This window comes from Myotis lucifugus, unplaced genomic scaffold, assembly GCF_000147115.1.
Source record: "Myotis lucifugus unplaced genomic scaffold, Myoluc2.0 scaffold_18, whole genome shotgun sequence".
Taxonomy (NCBI): Eukaryota; Metazoa; Chordata; class Mammalia; order Chiroptera; family Vespertilionidae; genus Myotis; species Myotis lucifugus.
The window spans coordinates 1,900,306-1,926,346 of NW_005871066.1; the positions used below are offsets into that span (position 1 = coordinate 1,900,306).

Genomic DNA, 26,041 nt, shown 5'->3' on the forward strand with positions numbered 1-26,041 from the left:
GGAAATGAATTCAAATTTAAACAGCCACAGATGGCTCATGGCTACATACTGAACAGTGCAGTTTTCAAAAGATGGACATTCAGCGTAGACATCTGCTACCAGAAAAAAAAAGCGAGGGGGAATCTCAAAGCCCCAAACTAAAGCCAACTAGAGATCATTTGATGTCATCTTACTCATTAGTATCCCGCTTGGCGAAGGGGACTTTGTCAAAGACAAGAGTAGCTGAGATACTACACTTTCTGCAAATGGGTCTTCCAGTCTGCAGTTCTACACCAGTAGGTCTTCTCATTCACCACCAATGGACGTGAACCCATCTGGAGAGCATTCAGGACCATTATGACAAAAACAGCGACTGACACAGAAGTAGCAGACATGTATCCACGTGGGCACCCGATTGCTGATGGTCAGGAAGGAGAAGTAGGTACAGGCTGCACTAGGATCACCTGGAATCAGTCTGGAGAGAGAACCTCCCACAAGGAGAGTGCACGGGGACCACCGACTGCTTCTGGGTCGCGGATGAGTGGCCTTTGTGCCCACGTGGTTCTGATTCGTGATGGAGCCCCTTTTCCTTGAAAAGTCGGAATTACCCTGTCAGTTTCCCTTGTTGCTGGGTCAGTAGTGAGTGAAATTGGAATGATGAATCTTCTCTCTAATTTTACAGGAAAAGAGGCCAGGACACATTTTGTTAAGTGCCTTCCTGGACCCTGAGCAAGGACTCGTGGTGGGAACCCAGCGAGGGGGGGAGCTGCGCTGCCCCTGCTCTTTCCCATGACCCAGGGACAGAGGGCAAAGGAGTTTGAGGCAAAACAAACCATTTTACCTCAGACTCTGGCATGTCATCATCTCTACCTCTTAGGCCTTGATGAATATGGTATCAGGGCCACCTGAGTGCCGTGTGAGTGTCCCTGCAAAGTCATCATATTTATTTAGATGTTTTTTGGGGTTAGACATTTATAGTGTTCCCCCGATATTCCCAGCACTCACCTGGCACCATACATAGTTATCACAATACTAGAGGCCTGGTGCACAAAATTTGTGCATGGGTAGGGTCCCTAGGGCCTCTAGTATTGTGATAACTATGTATGGTGCCAGGTGAGTGCTGGGAATATTGGGGGAACACTGTAAATTCTATAAGTGTCTAACCCCTGCTGTACACTTGAAACTAATTTTATTTATTTAGCAGTGAATGTTTCACTATGCCTCGCACAGAGCTTTCTCTAATCCTTTGAAGAAATAAAAAATGAATCTCAGAGTTTCCTGAATCTGGTAATATTAGAAGGAAAACATCTAAGTGAGGAGAAACTTGTCATACATTTTCATTTCCAGCATCTGTTGCTAAGAATTCAAAGGAAAGGTGATGATTAGAATATTCAGAAAAAGTACCAACATTAATGGGAAGAATTCCGGGAGACCAGAAAGTCCATCCCAAAATATCATGAGCGTCTTTTGGGTCACTGGTATGGACTTGCTAATTCATTATCTCCACAGGTTTCTATTAAACTAAGAGAAATTGCCCTGGCCAGTATAGTTCAGTAGTTAGAGCATTGGCCTGCACACTGAAGGGGCTCAGGTTCGATTCCCAGTCAAGGTCACATGCCTAGGCTTCGGGTTTGATCCCTGGCCCTGGTGTGGGTTTGTGCAGGAGGCAACCAGTCCATGTATCTCTCTTAGATCAATGTTTCCCTCTTTCTTTTTCTCTCCCTCTCCCTTCCCCTCTCTCCCTCCCTTCCATTCTCTCAAATAAATAAATAAATAAATGGGAAACATATCCTTGGGTGAGGATTAAAAAAAAGACAGAGAGAGAAAGAAGTTGCTCTGAGAAAGCAGGGCACCATCTGGGTAGAGTCTCAGGGCCATAGGCTTCATGCTCGCTTTCTTCTGCTTCCATTGAGATGGTCTCTGTGCAGTTCCCTGATTGAAAAGCATAGGACCTGGTTTCACTTATGTGTGGAGTCTAAAACACAAAATAAACGAACAAACAAAACAGAAACAGATTCATAAATACAGAGAATAGATCCATGGTTGCCAGGGGGGAGTGGGGATGGGGGGCTGGATGAAAAAGGGGAAGAGGTTGAGACTTAAGATTGGTGGTTACAGAAGAGTGACAAGATGTGAGGTCCAGCACAGGGAATCTAGTCAACAATCCTATAGAATCCTATAAAATAAAAGGCTGATATGCAAATTATCCCTTCGGGAGTTTGGCCGCTAGCTATGACATGCGCTGAGCACCAGGGGGCGGCACAGAATAAAGGAAGGCCCCAGCCAGCAGCCAGGGAAGGAAGGCCCTGATTGGCCCTGATTGCTGGCTAGGCCTAGGGACCCTACCCATGCACAAATTTTGTGCACTAGGCCTCTAGTATTGTGATAACTATGTATGGTGCCAGGTGAGTGGTGGGAATATCGGGGAAACACTGTAAATTCTATAAATGTCTAACCCCTGCTGTACACTTGAAACTAATATCATATTGAAGGTCAGCTATAATTGAGAATGTAAAATTAAAAAAAGGAAAGAAATCCCTTCTAGAATAAAAAAATAAGAAAGAAAGGCACAGGCCATAGAGGACAGTGGAGGAATATGTCTTTGGGGGATGTGGGGTGGGGGGCAGAGCTGATGGCCCGCCAAGCACTGTGCCTGTTGAATCGGGACCATCATCATCTGGAAACATGGTTATATGCTTGGTTACAGTCTCCACTCAGTTTCTTTCAAGCAGGCTAACTTTTCCATGATTCCCACAGTTCTTTTTTCCAACATGAATACTTTTAGGGTGTCAGCTGCCCACACTCACCATATCCTGAGCCATGGATGAATGCATCTGAGTGTGTGTTTTAGCATCATCCATTCGGTCCAAACATGGTGATCTCTTAAAGCAAAAGCAAATAAGCATACCAATAAAAACCCTTTGAACATGACCTGTCTAGTTTGTAAGAGTTTCTGTATTCTATATGAAAAATAGGGAGGCGTTTGGAACGCATTAGGGTTGGAGAGAGGGTGAGAAAAAGGGAGAAATGTGTGCAGATATAGGCGCGAAATGTTGCTCCCACTGACACCCTGTCATCTGTCTATTTTCATGTCCTTAGAAAGTGGCCCAACTTCGCCTTCTTCTGCGCCTAGGACTCAGGTTGGTGGGGTGCCAGGCAAATGACCCGTTTCTGTGGCTGCTGTCCAGCCTGTTATTCCCACTGACTGCTCCGCCTTCTCCCCGTGTTGGGTTTTCTCAAGGATGGAGTCGGCCTGGCTTGTCTTTGTCAGCAGGCCCTCTGCCGGGGCTGCCAACCTGTGTCCGGGCTGCTGGTGGCCTGGTTCCTGGCACCGCTTGCCACGTCCTCCCACAGGAAGCACCGTGTTTCCCAGGAGCAAGCAGCCCAATTACCTTTCAGTCTCCTTGGCCGTAGGGTTAGCAGACAGAGTTGGCCGGGACCGATGAAAGAATGGCTGATTTGATTTTTTGGCTGATTTGGGGAAGAAAATACAAACATAAATATCAACCTGGGGTAAAAACAAAAACGTTGAAGGTTGTGGGAAATAACAGAAAAACACGTGTAACTCTCCCACACGTTGCCTCGAACCGATTCCCTTGCGCACCCTCTTCACTGCAAACGTCCTTCTGGAAAAGCAGGGAAGGGCACGTTCTTCTCTTTCCCGTTGGAGAGCTGCCTTTTGATTTGCAGTGAGGTTAACTGGTGGATGCTGAAAATTCCACAAATAAATTCTCAGCCCTTCTTATATCTTCTTACCAGGAGCAGGCCTTCTACTCTGTAATAACGCGATTGGTGCTTCTCACCTTCTCACCAGCCAGGCCCTGACCCCTCACCCTTTACCACCTCCCTCCCTCCACCTGGCTCCCCATTTGCATCGGCTACTTTATTCTCCTGCGATTTCTGCAAACCCAGACTCTCCAGTGATCTCTGTTTCTCTCATCTTCTCGTCCACATTCAATTTGTTGAAAACCTGCTTCCACTATTTCCCCATCATGGAAGTCCAACCCCCCTGATTATATCACTTCTGGTTACTAGGTCCTTTCCCGAAGCTTCCCTCCAACTCCGGTATCATGTATCTATTTTATTTTTAGTTTTACTTTTAAAATATCTTTTTATTGATTTCAGAGGGAGGAAGGGAGAAGGGGAGAGAGAGAGAAACATCAAGATGAGAGAGAATCATTGATCGCCTGCCTCCTGCATGCTCCCTACTGGGGATCGAGCCTGTAACCCAGACATGTGCCCTGACCAGGAAGCGAACCATGACCTCCTGGTGCATGGGATGATGCTCAGCCACTGAGCCACACTAGCTGGGCTCTTGCATCTATTATAAAAAGAAGAAAGAATTTCACAGCCAAAAATGCTCATCTCTCTTTTGTGGACTTCCCTCTGGTATTTCATCACCCCTGAGCTCAGCTTCATTATCCCCATCCCTGACATTTGTATGAAACTGGAACATCTTTGCAGATATTTTTTTATACATCTTTTCCTTTGAGTCTCTCAGATGTGTGAGATTGTGAGAAAAGAAATAATTTGCCCAGGAAGCATGTGTCTCTTGTGTACCAGGGAGTGGACTGTTCCTTAAGCTTCCCAACAGTCTCATTTCTTCTGCCGAGTGTTGCGGTCAAAGTCGGCGTTACTGTTTGCACAGTTCCTTTATCTTCTGTTGTCTTTTTCGGCACTGCTGAGGATTCTGGACCACCCAACCACCCCTTCCTGCCCTGAGCAGAAATCGTGGCTCTTTCAGGGTCTTCTTTGTGTTTCCTTCCTGGCTTTTTAAGAATCCACTCTGATTATCTTGGCCTCCAACATCCTGTCCCCAATCCCTCCTCTGGGATAAACTGGCGATTATCTTATCAGATTCTGTATTCACATCAGAAACCTTCCATCAGAGATACTACCCGGCCTCATTTCTTCAGCTCTTCCCCATCCCGTTCCCTGTCCTGCAGCCCTGCCTCTGGGGAAGGGATGCTCAGGCCTTGACTGCAGGATGCTGACTTGCTCCAAAGCCAGGATCTCGTGGTGGGGAGGTTGGCTCCTAAGCACATGTTCTAGACATTGTTTTTGCTTCATTCTCGCCCAACACTCCTGAGAACAGAGCTTAGCTTCCACAGAGCACTTTTTCATCAAAATTCAAAGTGCTTTGAACACGATCCAGCCCTGCCGTGCGCCTGTGTGGTGAGTGGGTGGCGCGTATTTTTATCTCCTTCTATTTGAGTGAAGGCAGAATCCACTGCACCAGGAGCCCCGGAAAGCCGAGCGTGGTGGCCCGTGGGCTCGGCTCGGTTTCCTTTCCTGGCCGCCCTGGACCTCCCTCTGATGGAGCCACACACAGAAGCGACGCCTCTGCAGGCAGACTCACCTGCACACGCTCACATGGCTCCCAAGAGACGGTGCTTATGGCATTTGGAGACTGAGTAGACATGGGATTTGAAGTGGGCCCCACTGGGAAATTGTTCTGAAAGGAAAACACATTAGAACCAGGAATTCAAGGCGTCCACTTCTAATGCCAGTCCCTCTCGGAGCACAGACCCACCCTTGCCCTGAGCTGCCCATACCTGGCATGGTCCTCCTCGGTGGGCCTTCCTCACGGTCCTCATTCCGCTGCTCTCGGGGCACCCTGCACCCACTTCTCTGGGTTGCCACTCAGACCCTGTTCTGGAATGAGCGAGCGGCACTGCCTGCGATTCCTCCCTCTGGCAGGTCCCTGGCACCTTGTATGGCCTGGGAGGCCTTACAAGATTGCAGCCCTTTAATTGTCCTCTCGCCTGGCTCACATCCACTGCTTGGTCCCCGATGGCGCTGCAGACTCTCTTTCTCCTTGGCCAGGCCTGTGGGTTTTATTTTATTTAAAAAAAAATTTTTTTATTGATTTCAGAGAAGAAGGGAGAGAGAGAGAGAGAAACATCGATGATGAGAGAGAATCATTAATCAGCTGCCTCCTGCCCGCCCCCCACTGGGGATTGAGCCCACAACCCCAGCATGTGCCCCGACCAGTAATGGAACTGTGACCTCCTGATTCATAGGTCAATGCTCAACCACTGAGCCACGCCGGCCAGGCAGACCTTTGAGTTTTATAACCAAGAATGTCCAACCAGCCGTTTATCAATGGGGCTCAGGGAGACCAGCTTCAGGTGCCAGCCCCTCGGGGCACATTGCAGTGTCTCTCCTCCATCGAGCCCGCCCGCCCGCTCCCCATCGATGACCACAGAGCAACTGCAGCCCAGGACGGCCTCCCAGGAGTGATGTGAGCCTCAGCGGTCTCGGCCTCCAGAGGATCCATGCTGCTCAGGTGAAGGGCGCTTCACATGGGGTAGCTCGTTAGAAATGAACAAGGCCAGTTCTCATGCTGCCCCGAGCTTGCCTGCCCCTGCTCCCAGGGGTGTTTCTAAAGGTGCCAAGGAAGCCCCCAGAGCATGGATGGCGAAAAGGAAGGAGAGCGAGTTCTTTCGTAGGGGAGTGGATGGCAAGGCTGTCTCCTGAGACACCTTGAACATACAAAGGAAGCGGGTCCATGGGGTGCCCTCTCACGGGGTGCTCCTGCAGCGACTCCCCTGGGCCCAGAATTTGGTGCAGCCCAGACCCAGCCAAGCAAGTGTACCTTTAAATACAGGAGGGCAGGAGGGTGAGTTTCCCAGCTCGGAATGGGGATGAGTCCCGCACTCTCCTGCTTATCTTAGCCCGGGCGTTGCCATGCGCGGGACTGGCCTCCGCGGAGCCCTCTCCTGTGGCCACGGTGTGTTTGGTCAGTGGGGAGGGATGCCCAGTGATTAACTGGCAAGAGTATCTTGGTGCGGTATTTCCCTGTAAGGAGAGGAAGAATTTTTTCAAGTTGTGACTATAATAACATCGTTCCATCCGCCCGGGACCAGTTCAGCTTGCATTCCACACACATTTTGATTACACACAGACAGAGAAGGCCTCGTCCCGAGTCTCCAGGGCCTAAGAATTCCTAAGGGGAGACCCGAAAGCAGACAGAGAATTGGGAAATTGCCTGGTGTGAGATGGAGACATTAAAAGTGTCAGCCCACAGATGATGGAAATAAAGCTGTGGCGGTGGCAACACTGCAGGGGATCTTGGGAGGCCTGAGAAGGAGGATGAGATGAGGAAGGGTGTTTAAAGTGGAGGGAAAAGCATATGTTAAGGTCTAGAAGCCTGGGAAGCAGTTTAATTGATCTTTCAGTCATTCCATTTTGTTTTTGAAATTGTTTTCTCCCTCTGCCCCGATAAATGCATTCTGGAAGTTTTATGTTTAAAAAAATTGCTGAAATTGGCTCTCTGAGGAGCAGCAGGGTCCCCATTGTGGTGAGTTGATGAGTTTGGACTTTCTCTGAGGGGTGTTAAGCAGTGTGGCTTAATGATGTTCACAATGAGAAAGCATCCATACACCAGATGCACGCTCTTGTTATTGCTGTCTCTGTGTCTGTGGCTCTAGTTAGATGGAACGCGCTCCTCACGGAGGGCAGTGAGGAGAACCCGTCTTGAGGGTGGGAGACACGTTTGGAGCCTTCTGTCCTAATCCTCGAGAGCAGTGATGAGCACCTGAACCAAGACCAGTGGCCGTGGGAAGGAAAGGAGGAGAAGTATTTAGAATATTAAGGTGACTGAGAGAGAAGTCAAGCCCAACCTGGCAACTCTGTGGGTGAGATAGCCCGGATGGGCTCCCAGTCAGCCGGAGAGAGGTAGTGAGTTCAGCTGGGTCAGCTTGCATTTGAGGTGTCTAAGGGATACCCAGGCGAACGTGTCCAACGAGGAGTTGGTTGTCTGGAGCTCAGGGAAAGATCTGGGCTCAAATTAGAGATCTGGCAGCTATAAGCAGGTCGAGATGAGTTCTCCTCTGGAAAGAGTGGAGACAGGAGGAAAAAAAAGATGAGAACAGACTTGGGCAGGAAAATGAAAGAACCCAAAACAATAAGCAAGTCTATGAAGGAGACAAGAGAAGTGTGGGATTGGGAAGAACAGTGACCCAGGATCAGTGGGCTGCCATCATCCTTCCCTCTGAAATCCTAATGGCTGTCACACACACACACACCAGACACACACACACACACACACACGCTCGAGTGCGCGCCAGACAGAAAGTCTTTCTTACCAGGAAACATGGGGCCATGTTGGGACTCTTCTGGTGCCTTCTAGTGACTATATGAGATGCCCTCATCACTTGTAAGTGTGAGAGAATAGTGGTAATAACAGAAACACCCTCTGTGTTTAGAGAATTGGGTCTTTTTGTGAAATGAAACTTCCTAAATGCATCTGTGGGGGAAGAGGGAGAAAATGGTTTCAAAATACCAAGAACAGAATTGAATGACCATAATGTAAAATAACTGAGCAAAGAGTGGGTGGGCATGAAAGTGCCTGCTGGCATTAACTTCTGTTTCACAGGGAAGGAAGGCTGCGAATTTTCACCAGAATCTTCCTCCTGAGGTTAAAAGCACCTTATTTTTGGTTTCCTCCTTAGTTTTATTTCATGAAGATGTGTTTTTATCTAAAATGACCTCTTCTTGATGAGGGTTTAGGAAGAAAGAGGCCAAAATAACCTTTGCTGAATTGGGGTAGGGTAAATTCTAGAGGAAATGCATTGACTGGTTAACAACCTCCTGGAAACAGGATATTACAGAAACATCAGGGGTTAGTTGTCATTATATGTCATTGAAGCCAAGGGGGTGAGTCACAGACAGTATAAGAGCTCAGATAATGAAGGGTTAAAATATACCTTTATCCATGCATTTAAAACTGAATTCTTCACCAACACACATTTCTAAGGCAGAATCAACACAGGCTTCCAACCCAGTGGTCCAGGAACAAGAGACCAGTGTTTCGTTTGTTGGCATTCCATCAGCACCCACATGATGAAAAAAACAGTCTCACCAAAGCAGTCATAAGAGCTGAAACTTAATTTTATTAGTGTTCTCTGCTAGTGAAAGTCATTTTTATCAGATGCACTTCTAGGATTTCTGTATGTTCAAGGCAACAAGATACATTCTGGAGACACACCCTGGAATATGCCATGTTCTACTCAAACTTAATTTTTCAAAATGCCACCAAAGCACGGACAGGTGGGTTTTTGGTTTTTTTTTGAAGTTGTGTCTGTGACAGAGTTCGAATCCTAACATAGTCTTAAAAAAATGATAATCAGAGTACGTTGGATTGCTTTTGATGAATGGAAGTGATTCAGTTTGGCTACTTACAGCTGGTCCTCAAATAATGTCACTTCGATCAACATGTTTTTACTATAATATGGTTGAGATGTCACAGAAACTTGACTCTTGTTTACGTCAGTTAGCCTTTGGTGAAATTGGTTTCATTATACATTGCTTCGAGGAAGGTTGCAGAAGCTATCGACAATGATAAGTGAGGACTGACTGTATTGGTGAGAGATTGTAAAATACGAGATACCTGGGGTAGTCATGGATATGTGTGTGTTCAGTCAGGGTCAGGAGATCCCGGTGGCCTTATTTTGTGAGCTCTGTGCAAGTTCTGTTTTTTATATGTTTTTATTTATTTTTAGAGAGAGAGGAAGGGTGAGGGATAGAGAGAGAGAAACATCAATGAGAAGAGCATCATTGATCTGCTGCCTCCTGCACGCCCCCTACTGGGGATTGAGCCCAAAACCAGGGCATGTGCCTTGACCAGGAATCAAAACCATGATCTCTTGGTTCTTGGGTCCATGCTCAACCACTGAGCCACACCGGCTGGGTGGCAAGTTCTTAATCTCACAGCATAATGGCAAGACATGAGCAGCATCAGCTGTGTGGTTATAAAGCTGGTGGGGTTGCCCTGGCCAGTTTGTTCAGTGGATAGAGCATTGGCCTGCAGATTGAAGGGTCCCAGGTTCGATTCCAGTCAAGGGCACATGCCTGGGTTGCGGGCTCGATCCCCAGTGTGGGGCGTGCAGGAGGCAGTTGATCAATGATTCTCATCAATGATGTTTCTATTTCCCTCTCCTTCTTCCTTCCTCTCTGAAAACAATAAAATATATATATATATTTTTAAAAAGCTGGTGGGGCAAGAAGACCTCCAAGTGCACTGGTTATGCACATATTTGGTCAGAGCACAGCCTCTGCAGGCTGCTTGCCTCCCACACTGACATTGGCTCTGCCGCTCTCTGGCTGTGTGACCTCAGACAAGTCACTGAGCCTCTCTGTGCCTCGGTTTCCTCATCTGTGAACTGGAGGTGAGAATCAAACCTGTCTCATATTTAATTGCCAAATGACAATTAAATCATTTAGTTGTAAAGCACTGAGTACATTTCTATGGGAATATATGTCTGCCACAGAGCTGTCTGACCAACTGTGAGAATTGCATATCCCAAAATTACCTTCGTTAGCAAGATCAAGTCTTCATTAAAATAGTGGGTCAGACAAGTAAGAAATGGAATTAAATTTATTCTTAAATCACAGTCCATAGACATTCTAGGAAGTACTAACTTTCTGCTTTAAAATCCTCCATGGAGGGAAATGACTATCTGGCCAGCGGCAGGAAAACGGGGACTCGGACCAGACCTGGGCTCTGCCTCCAGTGAGCGCTGGCAGCCCAGCTCCGTCTGTCTGTCCGTCCGTCCGTCCGTCCTCTGTGCCTCAGTGCTGCCATCTGTGAAGTGGGGACGATAACAGCTGCACCCGCCTCCCTCGGGGAGTGCCTGGTTCAGGTCATTGCAGTAAAGTCAACCCCTCCCCTTTCTAGGCTGCTCGCCTGCCAATTGGCTGAAGCAGATTTGCCAAGTGTCTAGTTTTTCAGATTACGTGCTTTTCCAGTTTCCCAGCCCGCTGTCCCTGGTTTGACATTTAATGACTTGTTATGTTTCTTCTCATTTTGGCAAACTCCAACCAGTGCCTGTGGGCAGCTAGGCCAGTGATGGCGAACCTTTTGAGCTCGGTGTGTCAGCATTTTGAAACCCTAACTTAACTCTGGCGCCATGTCACATACAGAATTTTTTTTATATTTGCAACCATAGTAAAACAAAGACTTATATTTTTGATATTTATTTTATATATTTAAATGCCATTTAGCAAAAAAAAATCAACCAAAAAAATGAGTTCGCGTGTCACCTCTGACAAGCGTGTCATAGGTTCGCCATCACTGAGCTAGGCCTCTTCCTGGGTCCTTGTGTCCAGGCCTGAGGACCTGCTCTGGGGCCTGGAGCTCTGCTCTGACAGGACCTGCCCACGTGGTCTGAAGCGGGGAGCAGGCTCCTTATCAGCTGTCCTGGGTAAGAGGACTGAACAGACTACAGCTCGGCAGGCCGAGGATTAGGGACTTAACTCCCTTCTTGTTCGCCGATAGAGATCGCCATCTTCTCAAATCCCACATTGGCAAAGGCACGCTTGTCAGTGGATTATTCCCTTAATCTCTCCTTATCTCCCTTAATGTCACTGCCCTCGGTGCACACTCGGCCAGCCCTGTGCTGCCGTCCGTGAGGCCATCTGTTCCTTGTCACAGAGTCCAAGCAGGGCCCTGCTCCACGCAGGGGTGCGGTCACGGAGGCGGGAGAGGGATGGCGAAGACTGTGTGGTACCAAAGTTGGGGGGCACCCCTTATCCTGTTCCGTAAGCATGCGCGAAGCGGGCACCGTGGAGACCACGGAGAAGAGAAATTGGAGGCACCATGCGCTGGAAGGCAGTGCAGGCTGTGCTGCGGGCAGCCTGGGAGAACCATGACGAATGCAGAAATTACTACATGGAAGTCCCTGGGTTTTGTAGGCTCATAGTCAGGAGGGGAGCCCCGCCAGGTGGAGAAAGTCAAGGTCTGTGGGTGCGCAGAGGGAGAGGCAGGTGGGCGAGGCTGGAGGGAAGCGTCTTGAAGAAAGGGCTGGGCTTTGGGGGATGTCTCCCTGGGTTGTATGAAGGGGGACCCAGCAGCTTACCATGTGCAAATGCAAGCAGGGCGGTTTCCTTGGTAACAAGGGGAAGCTGGGATTGACTTCAGGGTTCCGTCTTGTCAGAGGTCAGTTAGAAGGAGAGCAGGAGGGTCGGACAAGAGGGTGGAATGTCTTGCTGAAGTATTTGCGTTTTATCCTAACAGCCCCTGGCAGTCACTGAGTTTTTAAGGGGAGTCATTGACTGAGCGTTGAAGACAAAAAAGAATGTGATGAGCAAGCTTTGGCATGTCCTCTTTGCTTAATTTTGCATTTTTCAGATTCAAGATCACTTATTTTTAGCCCCTTTCACCAGCTCCACAGCCCTGGCTCAGGCTCTGTGCCCCGGACCAAGGTGTAATCATGGTCATGGGATGGTGTGCCCGTTCTTGCTGGGTCTTCAACGAAGCACATCCCCGTTGCTCCTTAGTCTGCCTCCAGGCCAGCATTACCCCCGGGTGCTGTCTGCACGCAGTTGGACAGGCAGTTATTTATATCGTGCTACATGTGCTGTGTGACAGCCTCTTAATGTGCCACTTCTCAGAATAATTTTCCCTACAAGGGAGTTTCAACAAGGGCGAACAGAAACTGCTTCTGGAATATGCTCTCCTCTGCTCTGCCTCGCTTGACTGTTCTCAGACCCAACCAGAATGTTCCTCTTTCCGCATCTTCCACTCCACCCTCCCATTGCTCCAGCCGCGCCACCCCAAAAGATAGGAGGGCTCTATTTAGCAAGGTCGGGGGGCTCCCTTCCTGCTTTTGCATTGCTAACTCACACCTCAAGTTTGATACTCCTTTCCAAAGACTTCACTTTTTCCTTGCTGTTCTTCCGTTCTCTTTGGGCTAAGAAAGAGCCTTGTTGTAGGCCTGTAAGTGGATCCAGGAACAATTATTTTGCCAACTGACAAGGTTCCAAGGTTCCAGGCTCCATTTTCCTGCACATTTTGGTAGTTTCCGCCAGAGGACAAAGGAAAGAGCAAAAACAGGGCGAATCAGCAAGACCATTTTTCAATTCTAAGCAAACTCCCAGGGGTCACGGAGCTCGCACTTATCAGCAATCCTAATTTACTGGAATTTCTGCAAATTCTGTCTTTTGGTTAAGCATCTCACAAGATGATTATGGGAATGCTGTTATGTAATTTTCCAGGGGATCTGGGGACCTTCACGAAGGGAGGTGAAAGTAAATAAGATTTTACTGCAATCTAGACCTTATATTATAATTCAAGATTGGAAGGGGGGTGATGTATACACCACATTTGTATTCTACATAACATTTTATGACCACATTTATCGAGTGCTTATTATATGCCAAATGCTTTGCTAAGCGTTTTATGGAAATCTTCTCACTATGTCTTTACTCAGTTCTGCAAGCTATAAGTTACTGTTATTGTCATCATAATAAGAGAGGCTTTGAGACATTACAGGACTTGGCTGGGATCACACAGTTAAGGCGCCTAGGAAAAAATCCAGCCCCAGTCCTAACTCCAGAACTGACACTCCTAACCACTTAGCACTAAGGTTTTTATCTGGCTCACCACTCCTCCTTAATATGCCCAAGTACCAAGTACATGGGTTCCAGAATAATAAGAATCTTTAAGTTACTTGAATTTTAATTCCATTAAAAGAGACAAATGTAGAGTAAGAACGTAGATGAGAAGTCTTTATCCTGCTCCTATTTAAACCCCGTTAATGGCTTCCCATTGTAGGTGGAATAAAGTCCATATCCCCTAGTGTGGTCTACAAAGAATTAGCTGATCTGATGCCAGCCTACTTCTTCTGCCTCATCTTTTACTCATCTCTCCCTGCTCAGGAGCTGAAGGTCATATAGATAAGGATTGGCAGAACCAGGATCCAAACTCAGGCAACCTGGCTCCAAAGCCATGCTCTTAACCACCTTGCAGTTGGATGGATGGACAAACAGGTGGACATGCACACACTTGGATGGATGGAAGGGAAGAGGAAGGAAGGGAGGGAGAAAGCTCATTTAAAAGAAGCGTGTGATTCTTCTTAGAGTTCACACAACCCATCACATTAGCAGCTGTAGACTCATCAGCGAGGTCAGGATCCCCATCCACTAAAGAAAGTGCATACATGTGCTCTTATCCATCCAGCAGGTGAAATGAAACTCTAGCCCAGGTGTAGAGAGGGCCCCTGACCAACTCTAGGAGCTGATTCCAGTTAGCTCAGGATGCCAGCCTAGACAGGTGGGATGCTTTTCTGTCCAGTCACCTGGGCTGCATACCATGCCAGTCCCTGGCCCCAGAGGCGATGGGCAGGGCGGACCAGTGCTGCTTCTAAGAAGCCCACCTGAATCACCTGAAATGACTTTGACCTGTCTGACAAGCCATTGTCCCTTCTTACTCATCAGGAAAGCCATATTCTACTTTTTAAGGTAACTCTTTTTATTTAAGATTCATGGACACCTTCTAAGTGTAAGTTGTTGAGGAGAGACATGGATAAGTAAGAGACAATTGTGCCATAAAAGAGCTTATCCCCGGAGGACGAGAGGAGTGCAAAAACCAAGCACAATACCAGAAAGATTAAATAAGTGCTAAGTGGAGTACAAGAACAGTGGTCATTGATTCTGTCTGGGAACAATGATATAGGATTCAATGAGTAAAGTTGCCTTTTAATGTAAGTGTGACTTGAATGCATCTAAGTGTTCCAATCCTAAGAATACAACACAGCTCAGTGAATTTTCCATCCAACGACTATTCATTTAGTTACCACCCAGATCAAGATAGAGAATGTTACACAACTGTCAGGGACTCTCCCCGCCAATTTCTTCCATGAATTTTGCCTGTTTTGAACTTTAGATCCATAGCATTATATAGTATGGTCTCCTTTGTATGGACTCCTTTCGTTCAGCATGTTTTCAATCCGTTCACATTATTGTGTATAGTATAGTTTTTCAAATCATTTATTTATAATAAGCGTGCTTCTGTATGAATAAACTGAGATTTACTTATCTAATAACTCTTGCATGGACAGTTTGGTTGCTTTGAGTTTGGGGCTCTAACAAGATAGTGCTGCTGCGAACATGCTCATACATTTCTCATGCAGCGCGTACTGTATGTATGCATCTCTGTTGGTTTCTATCTTTGGGTAGAATTGCTGTGTCATAGGGTATGACTGTTTTAGCTTAAATAAATGCTACCAACCTGCTTTTCAAAGCGGGTAAACTATTTACACACCCATCAACAGTGTATGAGAATGTTGTTTGTTCCACATTCTTACCAACGTTTAGAATGTGTCATGCTTTTACTGTAGCCATTCTGGTGGGTGTTTGAATTGTTGTTTAAATTTCTATTTCCCTAGTGACTGAAAAAGCCGAGCGCTTTTTTATGTGTTTATTGGCCACTTAGATATTCTATTTGGGGAAATGCCTCTTCACATGGTGGCCATTTCTCTGTTGGGTTGTGTCCTGTTCTTACTGAGTTATAAGGGTATTTTATTTATAGATCGCCATTGTCAGCTCACTATCAGGTAATGTTGCCACTGTTTCTCCGACTCTGGGGTTGCCATCCTTATCGTATCTTTTAATGAAGATCTAATATAATTCGATGAGCACTTTTCCTTAGGGGTAATGATTGTTCTGCCCTGTTTAAGAAACCTTTGCCCAGCTGGATGTCATGGGTAGATTCTCCTGTTATATGGAAGCTTCTTGGTTCTTTCACACTGAGATCTAGAAGCCACCTGGAGTTGATTTTTGTAAGTGGTGTGAGGCAGGGACTCCTAGCTCATATTTTCCAATGCATATATAGTTGGCCCTGCATAAGTTATTGAAACCTCTTCCACCACTGTGTTACCTTTGTCATAAACCTGGTGACTGGATATACAGATCTGCCTCTAGACTTCCTGTTCTAGTCCATTGTTCTGCTTTTCCATCCGGGGACCAATAGCAAGATGTCTTCATTACTGGAGTTGCATACTGTCTTCTATCCAGAAGTGTAATTCCTCCAGGTTTATCATTTAAGCTAAGTAAATAATTATTATTTTGCTAGTAAAACTGGTAACCACTAGCACTTATGGGTGCTTATTTTATCTCAGTGAATATATGAACCATGTATGGCAGCGGTTCTCAACCTGTGGGTCGCGACCCCTTTGGGGGTCGAACGACCCTTCCACAGGGGTCGCCTAAGACCATCGGAAAACACATATATAATTACATATTGTTTTTGTGATTAATCACTATGCTTTCATTATGTTCCATTTGTAACAATGAAAATACATCCTGCATATCAGATATTTACATTACGATTCATAACAGTAGCAAAATTACAGTTATGAAGTAGCAACGAAAATAATTTTATGGTTGGGGGTCACCACAACATGAGGAACTGTATTAAATGGTCGCGGCATTAAGGTTGAGAACCACTGATGTATGGCTTTACATTTAATCCCAGCAGCAATCTGATGAGCTGGGAGACATTGTCTTTTTCTATTTTTTTTAAAGAGGACATTGAGGTCCAGAGGAAGTATAATGTGATCAAGGTCACATTGCTATTAAATAGTGACACCAAGATTTGCGCCCAGGCCAGCCTGCTCCAGAACCCCTGCTCTCTCACCACATACGCCGCACGCCTGGAACGTGGCCGCGGGTCATTCTCACGGAATTGTCTCTCTTCCGGTGCTGGAGTCTGATTTTCAGCCCTCACACCAGTCAGGTGTTTTGTGTGTTTTTTTAATTTTTAAAAATCATTTTTTAAAAATCCTCATTGTTGAAAGTATTACAGTCAGTATTTTCTTTACCTCTCTCAGTGTCCTTCTAAAAATGCCCATGGGAAGGCGAACAAAGAAGCCCTGGATTAGCTGCTGTGTGTCTTTTCAATGTCAATTTCCTACTATTTTTAGGCCTGATAGAGGATAGAAAGGAATATGCAGTTCTATTAAACCAGGCTTCCGGGCTGGGCAGAGCTGAGCGGGTGTCTCGCCTCTGATCCCCGGCCCTGAAGTAGCAGGGGTGGGAGCGTCTGTATTGGTGGACTCGCAGCAGTGGGGGGACCTCAAGTTCGTTGCCCTCACTCTCCTCTTTCCACCTCTCCCACCTACCGAAGGTCTGAACTTTTCACATCTTCCCACTCAGTACCCAGCCTTCAAAACCAAGCCATTAAAGAATACTGTGTCCAAAAATAGAAAGCGCCAAGGTCACGGGGAAGATTTTCTGCAAAGGTGTAAGGTACACACTCACATTTGCATCTGATAACTCATCCATGCACTGTTCAGACTGACCCCAGAGCCACAAGCAGCGCTAACTGGAGTTTCCATGCTGCAGATAACTAACCAGTTTTTAGTCACTCCAGCAGTTCTCACGTATGGACTGCTTTCGTGGGCATGTAATGGATCCCCTTCTAACTGTAACTCAGAATGTTAAATCAAAATGCCCTTTATGTCTGGCACATTCAGTAAAAACATCAGAATTTGCTCGTGCCCCCCACACCTGCGGACCTCCAGGCACTGGTCAATGGGCTCCCAGTGTCTTGAGCTTAACGGGGGTCATGGAACACAAGGAAGAGAGCTTTTCAGCATCGGAAACATTGCCTTTGTCTTAGGAAATTCCCATGGAAAAGCAGAAATTATATGCATTCGCCTGTCATCTTGTCATTCTATCTTTACTCAACAGTAATGGTCTGCATTAGGTGATATTAATAGTTCAGGAGGTTATAAAAGCAACTAACAATTTTCTGATGAAAGGAAGAGTAAATACTTGGTCATCAAACATCTTCTAAGCCTACCCAATGCTTCTTTGATGCCTTAACACCCGGATTGAAATGTGGAGCCATCCTGTCATTCAGGGAGATGCTAATTTAGGAAATAAAGTTGAGGGCGGGTGCAGCCCCCGAGCCCTGTGATTATTGATGGGCACCTGGGAGCTGAAAGTTCATTATCTGGTGAGTGAACATGTGTGTGTGTCTGTGTGTGTGTCTGTGTATGTGTGTGTGTATGAGTGTGTGAGTGTGTGTGTGAGTGACTGTGCATGTGTGTAGTATTAGAATTTTTAAAGTGGCAGGAACTTTACTAGTCCATCTTACAGGTAAGAACCCTGGGACCCAGGGAGCTGAGGTGACCTTCACAAGGTCACAGGCAGCACCGGAACCTGTTCTCTGTATTCCGTGCAGCAGACATTGTTCTCTGAGGCACTAGCAAGGATGTCTAGCTCAGCTCACATCATCCAATGGAAACAGGAAGAAACCTACTTTGAAAGGCAATGTGCCACCTGAGAGCGCAGCCTTCTTACTTTTATTGTTAAAACATAGGTGCATGGATTGTAACTGCCTGCAACACTGGCCTATTTATAAACGAGTTGGGTGTCAGTAAAATAATAAGAACCCTTTTTACTGTCAGCTCTGAGGACACCTAAATATTCCACACTTAAAAGACCATTCAGTTGATTTTTACAAAGTAGAATCTCATTGTGTTAAAAATAGTGTGCTTAACAACCATTTTGTTTTTTAAAAGGTGTTACTATTTTTGTCTCATTGAAAATTTCCCTCTGGATTTTATTTGTAAAATCATTGCACACTACTTCAACATTTTTTCCTCAATAGGTGTTTTTATTTTTCTAAAGCGCCTGTAAGCCCCGCCTCCCTGTTTTTCTTTGCTTGTTCAAACCTCTGCCTTAAGGACCTTCTTCTCGGGACTGAGGCCGTCCCCTTAGGCTGAGGCCTGTTCACGTTTCCCAGTGGCGAGGCCTGGGCCAGGGGCCCTGGACTGGGTGAGCATCGCGATCCTGTTGGCTCACAACTGCGGTGAGCCTGCCTCTTGCAGTCACTGTTCCTGCCTAAGCAAGAGCTGTGGGGGGAGCGGTTAATCTTCAAGCAGCCATCACAAGGAGCTGCCCTGAGCTCTTCACGTCAGCCGAGGCAGGAAGCCTGCTGCCGGGCCAGCTACACTGGGTTACAAACGCTCATTTGGGGCCTCCTGAACGAAGCTCCTGACAGAAGGTTTAACTTCTTCAGGATTGTACAGTGAAGATAAGCACAAGGCCGACCTCCCGGGGTGTGCGGAGAATAACGCTTGCAGAGCCCTTGGTCTGTGACGTGACCCAACAAATAGGCCCTATTATTAGCGTGTTGCCTCCCTCTCTCTTCACCCAAGCGGAGCAGGGCTTGGTGGTCTCAAGTGTGCCTGGCTATTTCAGCTCTAGCAATCCCATAAAAACCTTAACTAGGGCATAAAGCACACACATAATCACACTGGGCCGGGAAGAGCGAGTGTGATAATGTGATTAATGATGAGTTTTTGGATGGCAGTGGTGCTTTAAAGTGCTTCTGTGGACTGGTAAATTTCATTGCTTCAGTGCTTATGAAAGTGAGACTGGCAGCTCATTGCCCAGGGCAGCAAACACAATCCGCCCGTGTTTAGTTCCAGGTTCCTTAAGCAGCTTTGTCTCAGGTCTGACCTTCACTCTTGCTGTCCCTCTGCTGGTCACTCAGGCTGGGGATGGGGTGACTTACATGTTCTTGCCTGTAATTTCTGAGATGTGAACAGGCTCGGCTAGGAATTGGGGGAAAGCAAAGAACAATCAGTGTTCCTGGAAAGGATACATGGGCAGAGCATCCATTATCACCCACCACCTATCTCCATATTTGCATCAACTTTTATCCATTCCAAGCACTTTTCCAAGAATCTCGTCATGTGATCCTCTCGGAGGCCTTTGGAAAAGCCGGAGGAGATTCACTTCCACTTTTTTTGTTAGGAAAACCAAGGCTCGCCCTGGCTGATGTGGCTCAGTTGATTGTCATCCTGTGCACCGAAAGGTTGCCGGTTCAATTCCCAGTCAGGGCACACACCCAGGTTCTATCCTTGGTCAGGGTGTGTGTGGGAGGCAACCACTTGCTGTTTCTCTCTCATATCGATGTTCCTCTCTCTCTATCTCCCTTCCTCTCTCTTTAAAACAATCAATGAAAACATTAAAAAAAAAAAAAAGAATCAAGGCTCAGAGAGATGAAATGACGTGCTCCTGCTTGGCAGGCCCTGGACTTGAACCGTCTTCAGCCCCAGACCCTAACCCTTTCCACGTGGCTCACGCTGCTGCTAGTCCATGCCCTTACCTCGTCTAGAAGAAAACCGCTTCCACCTGTCTTCACATGGGGTTCCACCCTCCACAGGGGTGAGCTGTACAAACACTGGACACTGTTGCTTTAAATTGTTCAGAGGTTGGGAATTCACTGTATTTGTAAAGGATGGCGACAGAAGAAGTCAGTGTATAAGAGCTTGTGGTCCTGCCAGAGCAGAGTGTGTCCCTTTAGGTCTGGTCAGGGATCCTTCACCTGCATGAGAGGATTCTAAGTGAACTTGAGGTTCAACCAAGTGGCTGTAGCAGGGCTCCCCCCAAGTGCAGAAGTCTCTGCTGTAACCCACCCGCCCTCCTCTCCTGGGCTTCTGGGGCTTGAAATTCTACCATTTAGAGCAGTGGTTCTCAACCTTGGCTGCACATTAGAATCACCTGGGAATCTTTTTAAAATCCTGATTTCTGGACCTCATCCTCCGGAAATTGTTTCTTTGCTACTAATGTTGTGGCCCCACCCCATAACAAAGAAACAGAATTTCCGGAGGATGAGGCCCAGAAATCAGGATTTTAAAAAGATTCCCAGGTGATTCTAATGTGCAGCCAAGGTTGAGAACCACTGATTTAGAGCCTTGAAGACTGATTGGTCTTTAAGAGGTTCCAATTAGCATAAGAATTCTTTTACTATACTTAACAGCTTATATTAAAAAAAAAAGTAGGGTTCTGTGTTGGGGGTCACAAAGACAAGTTCCTTGGGCTCTAGTATCGTTGTCCATAGACATGAGCGGTAAGAGGCCTGGTACAATCAAATGCGATGCGTGGGCAACGGCTATGAGAGTGTAACCTGGACAGACAGCTGAGAAGAAGGTTGGGGCTGGGGCTGGGTCAGGGAAGAAGAAGAGGTAGCTGCACCTGGAGCTCAGAGTATGGAGTCTGACCCCAGGAAGCTTGACAGTAGGGGCTCACAGGCAGGTTGACTGGCCTCATGTTTTGGTCCAGGATCTGACCAGTTGTGACCTTGAAAGCCACTTGGATTGCTTTAACCTCCAGCCACCTGTGTCTGGGAATGTAAAGCAAGTGGTTAATGGCACCAGATGGTTAATGATCTCAAATGTCCCCTACCCACTGCCTAAAGGGGGAAAAAGCCCCCTGGAGAAATAATCAAGGAAACTGCTTTCCAAGTTGCAATTAATTGTGTATGCAGGGAAGCTCATCCTCCGCCAGTGGTTCCGTAGAGAAAGGAGAAATTAAGGGAGGAGGAGGAGCTGAGATGGAGAGGGAGGTCTGCACAGTCTCCATAAGGTTATTGAAGGCAGATACAGAGCTCATACTCAACACCAGAGATCCGGGCCGGGAGCAGCCCTAAGGCTCATGTCATGCTGTGGCTTAGGACCTGACTTCTGTCAAAAATTGTGCCTACGGGTAGGTCTGACAGTCCGACCTTGAACTTCGAAGTTGCACAGGATCTATTCTTAGGTTGCTTTTCAGCATTCCTTTTACCCGCTATGGCTTGAGCCAGCTATGCCTCCCGTCATCTCTCCTTGGAGCACCCCCACATGGCTGTCCCATCATTTCCCTCCTCTCCCTTCTCTCTCCTCCAGCCAGTGAGACCTGCAACGACTTCCACCCGATGTTCTTCACCCACGACAGATCCTTCGAGGAGTTCTTCTGCATCTGCATCCAGCTCCTGAACAAGACCTGGAAGGAGATGAGGGCGACTTCCGAAGACTTCAACAAGGTAAGGGGGACCGGAAGCAGAGGCAGCACCTCGTCCCCCAAAGAGCCGCACTTTGCAGGGCCCCTGGGCCATGTGTGGAAGGCAGTGGGCCGGTTGGGAGAATGGGGACGACTGGATTTCAGGTCGCTTTGAGAAAGGAGGAAGGAAGACATGAGGCTCTTGGTGATGCTGTCCTCTCTGGGGACGAGCTTCGAGCAGCTGTGTTCCTTTGGGCTTACTAAGCTGAAGCCAGCAGCAGAGGTGCTTTTGTGAAAAATAATGTTGAGATGATCTTACGTCTCTTCCATGACATGACTCTGGAATGCCTTGTTATTGCGGGTCTATTGGGAAAACGCCTCCCTACCACCTGTGCAGGTGGCGGACCTGGAGATGATGAGGTCAGGAAGGCTGCTTGGTCCAGGGCACTGGGTTTCATTGTGGATTGTGGATGTGTTGAGACAATTTGCCCTTGACTGTTAAATTGCAAGATCTCTTTCAGAGAGTTGCGTAAGTCTATATGGAACATCTTTTGGTTTAGAGAGAGCATTTGGTTCACTGAATGGAGGAGTCCTGTTTCTTTCTGTTGGGTGGAGAGAAGAGTGTTGAACAACTTAGAGGAACAGAAGCATTGTGTGTACTTTTCAAGATAAACAAAATCTTTATCCTGAGATAAAGGCCTTATAACAATGATAACATGGCTCATAAATGATGTTGGGTGCAGGTGTATTTCAGCCTTGAATTATTCTAATTTGCTACTGTGTCATCATAGCCCATGTCTACTCACTTGGTCCTGGGGCATAACTCTCTCTAAAAGTAAGGGTCTGATCTCATCAGCATCCTGGGGCCTCGTGGGCTTGTGCTTGGGGCACAACCTAAGGTCTGCATTGTAGCTCCCCTTGATCTCTTGTTGGCCTCTGCCTCCCCATCATCTCCTCTCTTCCACCACAGTTCTGGTTTGTGGCATCTGGAACTGATGTAGGTTGAAAAGAAAAAGAAAGAAACCGGGAAAAGGAAAAAGACACCCTTCCCTAAGCCGCAGTCAGGCTCCAGCCTGTCTCATCAGCACAGTGATCTTACCTTCGGCTACAGCAGACGCCTGCGGTCCATCTCAGTCATCCCGGGCCATTGGTTTAGTTCACTGACAGGGGCCCCAGTGGCGCCCCTCTGTGGCGAGCACTGATCTGGAAGCTGCAGCTTAGAGCCGCCAGGGTGTGAGCAGCTGTGCCCACAGACAGGCACATCAGGAAGGGACGTGGAGGGAAGCCCAGGATTTCCTTTGTGATTATAACTGCAGCCTCCCAAGCGTACCTCACTTGATCATGAGAGATTTTGCAATTCAGGCGCAAATCATCCCTGGGAGGGAGGGAGGGAGAGGCAAGGTGGTCTGACAGTAAGTTCAATCAAGCCAAAGAAATAAGGAGAGTTAAAGCAACGGTCTTTGAAATTGCTGGGGCCACTTCGCCCTGGATCAGTTCAACTCTTCATGTACTGCGGTGCTGCTGGAAACCATCCGGTCTTTAGCTCTTCTGTGCCAGGACCACCCTCTCCCCCAGGAGAAGGGGATGTCAGCACTGCCATGTTCCAGCACCACGGGTCCATCTGCCTTCTGAGATTCCCTGGAATTACAGAAGTCTGCATTTTTGTAAGTGATAACAATACAAACCTTATTGTTGCTGATCTATGCACAGATAAGGTGTACGGAAAACATTACCAAATTCCTGCAGAGGAATGGCGCAAGGCGTTGAGCTCTTGACACCTAACTCCTATAGAACTTGAGGTTTTTGACAGGAATGCACTGTTAGCAAAGGAAACCGAGGCATCGGTCTGGAAGAGGTGAGAGGCTGGACCAGGGAGCCGAGCAGGGCTCCCGGGTCCGTGTGGTTCCCTGGGTCCGTGTGCTCCGGTTGGTGGCAGTGACATCCTGCTGCTCAGGGTAAGGCGACAGCAAACCCTGCCGTCGCTCCGACACTTCTTTCAGGATTCACACATGACCAGAGGCTTCTTTCAGCAGCTGCAGGGCCAGGTTTCAGGTACAGTTTCTTACTGTGGCCCTGCGCCACCGGCCTGGTCAGAAGTGATCGAATGTAGGAACACATGTGGGCTTGGAGTTACTGGTTCGATGGAATGTTTTTCTTGTTTCCTAAGATTGTCCAAATCTGAGCTGAGAAATATCGGGAAGAAGCTCAAGGTTAGACAGCATTCCTTTTGAATTTTCCCGGGCAGCGTCTCAGGCTCTGGCCACTTTGTCAGGAAGCATGGATGGCAGCTTTCAGCGTCCACCTGAAACCTGGGGCTGCCTTCTTTAGCGCATGTCTGGAGAAGCAGCAGCCCTCAATCCAAAGTTTAATTTTCCCAACAAACAAGACGAGATCCCAGCAGATGCAGGAATCTCTTCGACAGCCCCCCTGGAAGGGGACAGGAGTTTGTAGGTTTCAAGCGCTTGGTAGTCGGTGCTACAGCGAGAAGTGGGGTGTGGAGAAGCAGCTGTCTTTCTGTCCTAGGACTTGGGAAGCACCAGGTGGGATTTTTTAAAAATTTATATAAGAGAAGTAGAATTAGAGAGGGATTCAAGTATTTATGCTTTGAAAGTCCTTTCTTTCAATTCTCAGTAGAGCGTTCTCTGCAGAATAATCCATTGATTCGGGCCATTGGGTTTGTATTCTACGTTTTTTGCCTTTTGTTTCTGATATTTGAGAGCACACATTAGTCACTGTTCTGGGCATCAGAGAGGAGCTGAACTGCAGCTGGACCCCTGGCGCACACATGGCCCCGTAATCCTGGATGGAGGCCCTGGTTTTTGAGCAGGGCAGGAGGGGCATGCAGCGACGTGGGTATTTTAGGTACAGGAATCTCACTGGCAGAGTCTGTCCCTGACTCTGCTCCCTTTAAAAAGTCTAACAAGAGTCTACACGTCAAACTCTATATCTGTGCGTAGCAGTTTCTCAATCTTGCCTGGGCATTGGAACCACCAGGGAAGGGGGAGGTGAAAGCCTGGTAGCCCAGTGCCCACTCACTCCACATACCAGTTACATCTCTGGGTGGGGCCAAAACGATCATTGAAGATTGTTGTAAAGGTAGATTTGGTCACTAAAGGTGCATTGTGTCCGTAGGGTCACCATCAGTTGATACACATAACATGTTACCACCAACTGGTAGGGATTGCGGGCATTGATGAAGTAAGATGCTCATGGGTCTGCAAGGCCCATGTAAAAATCCTGGCTCTGCTACTCAGGAGTCTGCCTACAATAAAAAGTCGAATATGAATGTGAAGATAGATAGATAGATAGATAGATAGATAGATAGATAGATAGATAGATAGTGGATCCCAGTCTCCCACCGCCCTCTTTTATGGTGGCATGGTAGTAAGTTGAAGTAATAAGTGTAAAAATTCTTTGAGGAAGTAAAATGCATTTATAAAGTTACTTTTGTATGTGATAAGATCGATTCTGTCTGAAAAAGGAGTAAATTGCTCTTTCTTTTTCTTCAACACTTGTTTATTGAGTTTATTGGGGTGGCATTGGTTAATAGGTTGTGTAGGTTTCAGGAGTATGAATCTGTAACAGCCATCTGTATACAGTATTGTGTGTTCACCTCCCCAAGTCAAGTCTCCTGGCATTTACCCCCCCTTTACCCTCTCCCACCTGCCCCACCCCCTTTCCCTCTGGTCATCATATACTGTTGTCTGTGTCTGTGAGCTTTTTTTTAAATTGCATTTTTCAAAATAAGACATTTTTCGGCTATTATGTTTTTTTAAAAAAAGGAAAGCTGTCTGTGTACCCCAAATGAAGTTCTTAACTGAATAAGGTAGCTCGTTTAACTTCAGCAGAAATCGTGTTGAAGCTGGAAATTTCACGGATTCTGGTGGTGTCGTCGTCCACCACAATTCCATTGGGCCCCTTGGTTTTCCAGGTGACCAGCGCGGGTGGGTAACCTGATCAGCGGTTCCACCCTCTCGCTCTCCTGAGGGCTGGTGGCAGCTAACACCTCTTCAGCAGTTACCTCGTTGCCCAGACTTCTCCCGGGATGGCTGAGCCTTCCAGGGGCCGTCAGAACATTTGTTCATGGCATTGGTGTTACTTTAGATTAGGGGAGGGGAAACCTTGTTTCTGCCAAGGGCCATTTAGATATTTATAACATCATTTGAGGGCCATACAAAATTATCAGCTTAAACATTAGCTGCTATATTTGGTCACACATTTAATTAACTGACCCCTAATGCCTTGGCAGGGCCAGACCAAATGATTTCAAGGGCCTTATACGGCCCTCAAGACAGACATTCCCCACCCCTGGTGTAGATGCTAGCAAAATCGGCATCAAAAGCCAAGATCCAATGAGTTTGCTCTGCTTTCCAAAGACCAAAGTGGAAGAAACCAATGATTTGAAAAACGTAGTCACTCTGGCACAAAAGCACGATTTTAAACCGTCACCCAGCAACACAGTAGGCAAAGCACAGCCTGATGGAGATTAGACGCTCAGGCGCGC

At 47.1% G+C, this 26,041-nt stretch overlaps 1 protein-coding gene across 1 annotated transcript in view; it reads left to right on the forward strand.

The window, feature by feature from the left end:
* The window catches only part of ELMO1 (engulfment and cell motility 1), a 315,463-nt gene that overhangs the window by 180,872 nt on the left and 108,550 nt on the right, over nucleotides 1–26,041 (forward strand). The window contains exon 16 of the mRNA XM_006085322.3: nucleotides 21,444–21,580. Coding sequence (XP_006085384.1) covers nucleotides 21,444–21,580 — 137 coding nt within the window. The remainder of the gene's footprint in view (nucleotides 1–21,443; nucleotides 21,581–26,041) is intronic.